The sequence below is a fragment of the Histoplasma capsulatum genome, genomic scaffold (genome assembly GCF_000149585.1).
Source record: "Histoplasma capsulatum NAm1 scaffold_7 genomic scaffold, whole genome shotgun sequence".
In the NCBI taxonomy this organism is placed as follows: domain Eukaryota; kingdom Fungi; phylum Ascomycota; class Eurotiomycetes; order Onygenales; family Ajellomycetaceae; genus Histoplasma; species Histoplasma mississippiense.
In genome coordinates, this window is record NW_001813976.1 from 1,575,730 (window position 1) to 1,583,915 (window position 8,186).

Here is an 8,186-nt window from a genome sequence, read left to right on the forward strand (position 1 = left end):
GTATTTGTACTTTGGCCTGCATCAGGTTGAGGTGGGATTGTGCGTGCGAGTGATTCAGCGAAAATGCCGCCGCCACAGCCTATGTCTAGGTATCGAAGCCCAGGGGAAGAGGCCCGGGTTGTGTTTGCATTTGCATTTGTGCTGGCGTTTGCATAACCCTCATCACAAGGAGAGGAGGGGGGGCAGGCTGAGCGGGGATTCGATTCGGAAAGGCAAGCCGCGATGAATTCATGGCGGAGTGGATTCATGAGGTGGAGGATGCGCGAAGGGCCCAGTGGGTCCCACCAACTGCTAGCGAGAGAGGAGAAGTGGGTAAGTTCGTCTGAAGATATGGAGGAAGATGAGGAATGGTGTCGGACCCTGTCGACCTGCGTGGTCGTCGTACTCCTCAGGCCATGGCGGACAAGGAGGGTAATGTTCCGTGCAGTACCCACAGAAGTGCGGGACTGGCTGAGAATCATTATTTGCGGCTCTGCAAAACAGTTTGCTATTCAACAGGGAATGGGAAGCGTCCCTGGGAACTCAATTAGCTCGAGATATCCATATGAGGAGGATGAATGGGGGAAGCTTAAAGAAGGTTCGCTGCGAATCCAGAGCGTGGGGTATACGAGCCATTGGTCCATAAAGGAGATCTAGAGGGGAGCGATATTGTATACCTTGAGAAGCGCAATGATACTCTTGAATTTCCAAGAAAGTATAGAGCTTTGCCTTGTTCAATTGCTGCTCTCCATCGTTTCTCGTCCACTGCGAATTTGTTTTGACATCGCTGGTTGAGATGGTTGATGGCGAGATGCAAACATGACAAACTCATGACAATTGACAATTGACAATTAGCATCATTCCCAGACGTGGAGATACATAGACAACCTTGGAATGCGACGGCAGACAAGGAGCTGTCAACAACCCTTCTCAAGGCTGCTCTCTGATGTGCACTTGCAGGCCCTTGCTGCCACACGTAGTGACCCCATCCATTGACACTCCGCGCTCGCCGAATCCGATAACGTTGATCTTAGCAGCCTCCATTCCATGCAAACAACACCCACCTCAATTGATGACTTGCGTTGAAGTTTGGAACCTATTGATTTGCGAAGATTTAGCTTGCTGGTGTAGGTTAGCATCTAGCTGTGTAATATGTAGTGTATACTTTGTATTGTTTATGTTGGCAGTCATCAGTAAACTACGAGATACCGTCGTTGTAGTGGGACGGAAATTGTCCTGTTTCTTTTCTTTCCCTTGCTTTCTGGGACCTTGGCTACGTGTTGTGCTGAATTGAAAAAAAAAAAAAAAAAAAAAAATTGGTTGGGAAGACGGCTTGGGTAACATGAAATTCCAACTCACATGGCGATCAACAATCCATAATCAATGATCTTATGGGTATATTTTATATTATTTTATATAACTATGTTAGGTAGGCAACTAGATGAACCGATATCTGACTAATTGCCTAAGAAAGAGCATATTATCTAGATACATATATATTGATTGACTTCAAAAATAAACATTGAAATCAAACACCATTTTTTTTAACCCATCATAATCCGGATCATCAGTCCAGCAATTAGTTCTCCCTGGCCTGTATTGAAACAGCTCTCGACAACAAATTTCCGCTATTTCGGAAGTCGATCCTCTGAAAAAAGAAAAACCATAAGAAACAGTTTAACGTACCCATAAAAGCAGAAAATAAAAGCAGCAGCAAGCCAAAAATGTCTCCCATCAGGAAAAACCAACTCAAGTATAGACAAGATAGATATCAGTTGTGTACATTCGTGCTCCGCTTGCGGCCACCATTAGCTTCCTTCCCAGCAACACTGGACATCTCACTCTCTCGACCAATGCTCCTCTCGCTTGCCTTGGTCAGCGTACGAGCAAAAGTGAAGAATCCCTGCCTGAGTCCCAACTCGTGGCTTGGCCAGCGTCGTCGCAAGCCCAAGTTAGCTGCACCGCCATAGTCCTCTCCCTCAGCGAACCAGCCGGTCCTTCGTTTAACCATTTTCCACACCTCCACCGCAAGCACGAATACGAATATTGATCCGAATGCCAGGCCCCATTCCCAGGTTATACCACTATGCTTGAAAACTTTTGTGTTGAGACCAGGGATGTAGACTGCGGGAAAAACTGAGACGAAGCCGATAACCACAGCCCAGAAGAGGAACTTGTTCTCCCATACATCGCACAGGAATGGGAAGGAAGCAAAACGTTCTCCAGTACGATCACGCCGCGGGTCTAGGTTGAACATGCTATTGCGAAGGTGTTTGAATTTCTCAGGCGGAGATAAGAATGAGCCATGTAAGTTCGGCAAAGACAGTGGCACCGGCCCGAAAACACAACATCGCAGGAATCGCTGCCAATACGGGTTGCAATCGTGTCCCCAGGGAATCCACTCCATTCTCTAACACCGTATATTATGATGACGAAGGTGAGAAGCGTACAGGCTCCCATGATGATACCGTAGATTATCATGTCAGTAATGATCTGCCAAGTGAAGACGCCCTTTTTTAGTATCATGCGGTGGCCGATGCATTACAGTGGCACTGGCCTTCTCACGACCGAGACCAAAGGCAGGGAACGAAGACGTCAACATGTTAATCCAAAGAATCTCCAATGGTGAGAGTGGAAAAACAGAAACCCCCGATATATCCTGGAAACCAAGTCCGACGATAAGGAGTACAACTTCGCCTACATTGGAAGTGAGGAGATGGAGAATGAATTTCTGAATATTCTCAAACATGCGTCTACCTTCCTCAATTGCATTGACAATGCTAGCGAAATTATCATCCGTGAGCACAATGTCAGCGGCAGATTTCGCCACATCTGATCCAGCCAAGCCCATAGCGATACCAACATCTGCAGCTTTGAGCGATGGAGCGTCGTTGACACCGTCTCCAGTCATGGCACAGTATCGGCGGCGACGATGGAGAGCAGCGATCATTCTAGTTTTTGTGTCCGGGGCGCAACGTGCAATTACCAAAGGGAGAGACGGCAAAGCATCGATTTCTTCGTCAGTCATGCCGTCAAATTCTGCCGCTGTTTTCACTAACGATCGAGCCTCTTCTGCTGATAGCGTTCCGGCATTGCGCGGAAGGATACCAACTTCCTTTGCAATAGCTGAAGCAGTTGATGGATGATCTCCAGTAAGCATGTGAACACGAATTCCCGCCATGGTACATTCTAGGACCGAAGTTAGTAACTTCCTATTTTAAGTGAGATAAAGACAAACACAGTTTAGCAAAACATACCTTTAACGGCGTCCTTGGTTTCCAATCGAGGGGGGTCATATAAACCAGCCAGGCCCAAAAGCGTCAAGTCTTTCTCGATTTCCTCTCGTGGAATTTGCTGCGAATGAGGGTCGAATCCAGTAGGGCCAGGCTTTTGCGCGATTGCAAGCACACGTAGACCCTGTTCGGCAAGGAAGTTCATCTGCTCGAGGATATCCTGCTTGATTTTAGGCGTCATGGCCTCTTGATGATCCCCCACCCCAACGGTGATGCAAAGGTCGATAATCCTTTCGACAGCACCTTTCGAGAAAACAACAGTTTCAGGGTCATCGGCATGGCGGTAGATAACTGACATACGCTTCACACTACTATCGAAGGGGTACTCGGCTAGTTGCTTCCAACCATATTGTGTTTCAAGCGCCTTTTTCCCAAGACCAAATCGGAGAGAAAACACTTGGAGGGCAACCTCAGTAGGATCGCCAATGGTTTGCCAGGTGTCAGATTGTGGATCGTGGCGAACGGTGGCTAAATTACACAGCGCCGCGGATGTAACGAACGCCTCAAGTTCGGGAATCATCTCAGGAAGCGCATTCTCCTCCGGATCGTCCTTTTCAGGGGGCGTTTCGTTTCGTTCCTCAATGCGACGTTGGTTGCGCTGCTCTTTTTCAGCAGGGATATCGAATTTCAGGCCAGCGGTAGAACGGAGCACGTCTTGCTCAGCGCGTTTGCGCTCCCGCTCCTGCTCAGCTTCCTGTTTCGATGCTGGAGGCTGCTCCAAGGTGATCGTCCCCCGAGTGGGATTATTAGCATCATCAGATTTGTGGAGACTATATACACCAGCCCCGGGAATCCAGGCCTTGCGGGTAACCATTTGACCTTGAGTAAGAGTTCCTGTTTTGTCAGAGCAGATATTAGTGACGCCGCCCAGAGCCTCCAGTGCGCTCAGTTGCCGAACAACTACTTTCCGCCTTCTCATCTGGGTCATGCCAACAACCATGGTGATTGTGAGGACAGCGATAAGGGACTCGGGAATGATAGCGATGCCTAAATAAAAGGGCGAAGATGAAATGTCAGTAAACCATTCTGCAGTCAAAACGCGCAACCTGGATTTCAGCACATACCAGTGGAAATTGCGTAGATAGCCACCTCATTTGTAACATTGAAACGATTAACACCAAAAACGATAATAGCAAGCAAGAGAGCACATCCGAATAGCACGTAGGCCAATTTGCTGAGTTTGATCTGCAACGGTGTTCCCTCCGTGAGGCCCAGGAATTTGCCAATTCTGTCCCAGACGCGAAGAGCTCCACCCTTGAACGGCTGGAAATTTCCATACTTCTTTCGAGACATAGAGCGACCAGCTTTGCGTTGTTTCCCTTGCATAGATTGAGCGATCTTTCCGATTTCGGTGTACATGCCAGTGAAAACGATGATGCCTCGACCACGGCCTTTGGTAACGGTTGAGGACGAGTAAGCCATGTTTAGGCGGTCCCCCACACCAGTGTCCAGCTCAGTTCCGATAGCACTAAAATCAATGTCCTTAGCTACTGGGAACAGCTTCGCCTGTCAGGATCTTCTCATCGCACTCAAGATTCATGGCCTCGATCAGTCGAATATCGGCTGGAACAGTATCTCCCATTTTGATCTGAACAATATCGCCTGGTACGACTTCGCCAGATGGGACGGTTATCTCATGGCCGTTTCTAATCACGTTGGCAGATGGCGAGGAGAGGGAGCGGAGAGCGTCCATCTTCTTCTCTGCCTTGAATTCTTGATAGAAGCCAATCACGACATTCAGCACGATGACAGCCGTAATCACCCCTCCTTCAATATAATCAGAGACACCGTATGAAAGGGCCATGGCTAAAACGAGGACCTGGTCCAAAAACATACAATTACTATATAGTTCCAAGAATGGTGGTGGTATATATGTTGTGTTTCCAAAAGAGAAGGGGAAAAAAAGAAAATAAAAGGGAGAGATAAGGCAGGGAAATTGGCTCAGCATTAGAGAGGGTTAAGATATTGTAGATAGCATAAAAAAGCCATCCATTTACTCTCCAGTCGATGGGAGACTACGTTCTCTGTGGCCCTCCACACGCCGATCTAAAAGTTCATGGCAAAGATACCACACAACCATCAGATGGCGGAGAGGAGACTTATATGAATCGAGTTGAAACGCAGCTGCCGTGAAAACAACGATAGGGCAGAGATGGATAAGCCTTTGGTGGGGTAGTGCGGGAATATGACAGAGCGAGGTTTCAGGGACAGGTAGGAATGAAAGAGACGTAAAAGAGACGTACCAGGATCATCGCATTTGATATTTGTTTCCCCAATAGAGAATACCACCTTGGGCCTCCATCCCCGTGCAAGCGGTTGGGTCCATACTCTTCCTGGCGTTTCACGACGTCGACATCGGGTAAACCAGTTTCCGTGTTTGTTTTAAGGATCTGGCCCACTTCATCGACCGACAGTAGAAAGGGGTGCTTCTCATACCCCTGTTTGCCATTGTCCTTGTCGTCTCCCATCACGCAGAGAGGCCTGCCTATGCTGTTATGTAACTATTTCTTATTTTCTATCTCGTCTCCGTTCTTGAACACCGAGGTAAAAGTAGAATAGATATAAAGCGTAGATCGTGTCCGCTATAAACAGCTCAGAAGGGCAGGGGAAGGAGTTATGAAGAGAAATAAGCAGAGTGGTAGAGCGGTTCCTAGCCGTGGCCAAGTGAGGCAGAATCCAAAATGATATAAAAAAGGGACGTAGTGCGATCCAGAGCCCGAATAATCAAAACGACGGTGGACAGTAGGCCTATTCGGATATGCAGGTCTATGTGAACTGCGCCGAAACAGTGATGGTCAGTATTATTTGAGGGGCTGTACAAATGTCGAATGGAATGACCGACCAGAGAAAAAGCTTCTAACAACACCACGGGATGAATACAGAGTACAGACTAAACGATATCAGACGATATTGTATAGGTCAGATAACGGTATGAATAGAGACGCAGTCCGATGACACTATCTCAATATTTACGGCTCCGTGTCAAGGACGGGGTTTGGGTTTCCACTTTGACGTCAATCTAATCTAGACAAAAGTTAAAAATTGTGATATGGGTCTTCTTGCAAGAAGGAAGGCGTACCTGACGATAACGCTGGAGGCAAAAAAGAGGGCAAGATCCGGCCAGGAAGTGGGAACATCGATGGCTTTATAAATCATCGGCTGGGATTCCTGATCTGACAGGAGGATATTGAAACCGAAAACCGCTCCGCCCCTCCCCCTCCACCCCCAAAAATAGCGTAAGGTTCTTGGCTTCAGACGGACCCGTAGATACGCAACCGTCCTGCCAGTGGGAAGTCTGGGCTCTTGGCGAAGGAGGGTCCGCAGATTTCGCCCGCAGCTGCTCAATCACAGCGCTTCATGGGATTTATTTTCTTCTTCCCCCCACACTTTTCTGGCAAGATTCTCCTCATTCTCTTACTCAACCAGATCGCGGTTTGTCAGTTTTGGACACTCCATCCCACATACAACTCTGAAAGCGGCGCGGAATGGCGAGGTATTGATTGGTCCATGGTTGCGGCCACACTGGCAACCTTGGCATCTGGCCGCCTATCCTTCTACGCGACATTCTCAATGACGGTCCAAGGTTTGTGCCATGTTTCCGCAGGCACAGAATCTGCTTGTGGTGGATTGTGGGGGGCGTTCGTGGGAATACTATCATCCATCATCCTTGCATCTTGAAGTCGTTCAGAAAGCAGTTAGTGCCTTGGCGGTTGTCGCATTGCTGGACTTGGGGTTCGCCACGCTGGGGCGGGCTGATGAGATAAGTCGACATGGGACAGCGGTACCGAGATGGTGGTTGCGTATGGTGCCACGGGAAACAATCACCATATATCATCATTCATCTCCCCACACTGTAAAAAATCACACTGTAAGAGATCCCGCCATCTCACCCTCGTCAGCTTCCCTCTTTCTCCTCGGCGGACGATGTTCCACCGCAGCCAAGAGCCAAGCTTATTTCCCATTGGATAGCGGCCCGGGGAGACGAAACCTCGCCACGTGATGCACTGGTGTTGCTGCCAAACAACGCCCCGCCAGATCCCAGAAACCAATCACGATGCGGCCTGGCGCGCTGGATCTCCGGAAGGAGGGCGAGGAGGGCCGGGCCTTACGAAGTAACCAAGGCATGCATTGCGTGCTTCCCGCACGAAGAGAAGCACCTGGAAGTTCAAGGAAACTAGAAGCCGGAGGAAGCGCTCTGTTTCCACGTTTTGGCCATCAAATATTTGGAGAGACGGGTTCAGCCATGCAGCTAATACGGAGTGGCTCATGCAAGGCCTGCAGCCTGGTGAATGGGGGATTTTGTGCGCAAATCCTCTAATGTTGATTTAATTCTGAATCTCGCAATGATAAAATTTATCAATCGCACGTCCAGGAGCAACACAACGGGCTGAGCATACACCGCAACTCCCTCGCTGGCCCATTTGTCGCCTGTAGCTGCATCAACATACCAATATGCAACAGTACGTGGGGTATCGGCATCCAGCCCCTCCCAACCCTACGCAGTCTTCCTATCCAACATGCGTAACTTCCGACATTCTTCCCTGCTGTTGTCACTCCGGGGAAGGGACTTACCGGATAGCGGAAACGCTTGCTGATACTTCCAACCCAACCAACCCAACTACTTACCGAATAACTCAACAAATACGGAGTACGTAGATAAGGATTAAGATAAAGATAAATAAGACAAAATTAAAATCAAAATCATATTAAATATCAATATATAGAAATAGAAGTCGCGTGACAGACTCCTAATACAGTTATGAATCTCTCAAGCCAAGCCCTTTTTCCTCAATCCCTGGCATCCCCGGCATCCCCTTACCTTGGCCCAGAGCAAAAAGAAAAAAAATATAACAAAGTAAAAAAGAGCGCCGATAAGAGTTCTGGACCTCATCGATTCGGTAATCCACCAGCTCA

General features: G+C 48.4%; 2 protein-coding genes across 2 annotated transcripts; both read right to left on the reverse strand.

Annotated features, from left to right (window-relative positions):
• Positions 1–1,044: 1,044 nt before the first annotated feature.
• HCAG_06088 (predicted protein) lies at positions 1,045–1,990 on the reverse strand (the record flags this gene model as incomplete). Its single annotated transcript, XM_001538433.1, has 3 exons — positions 1,045–1,075; positions 1,339–1,367; positions 1,763–1,990. 3 exons carry the CDS (start codon positions 1,988–1,990, stop codon positions 1,045–1,047), a joined length of 288 nt encoding a protein of 95 aa, XP_001538483.1.
• Positions 1,991–2,461: 471 nt separating this feature from the next.
• HCAG_06089 (hypothetical protein) lies at positions 2,462–5,740 on the reverse strand (the record flags this gene model as incomplete). The annotated part of the gene is made up of 5 exons (XM_001538434.1): positions 2,462–3,168; positions 3,237–4,259; positions 4,337–4,740; positions 4,802–5,091; positions 5,516–5,740. The coding sequence occupies 5 exons, from the start codon at positions 5,738–5,740 to the stop codon at positions 2,462–2,464; spliced, it is 2,649 nt and encodes an 882-aa protein (XP_001538484.1).
• Positions 5,741–8,186: the final 2,446 nt, after the last annotated feature.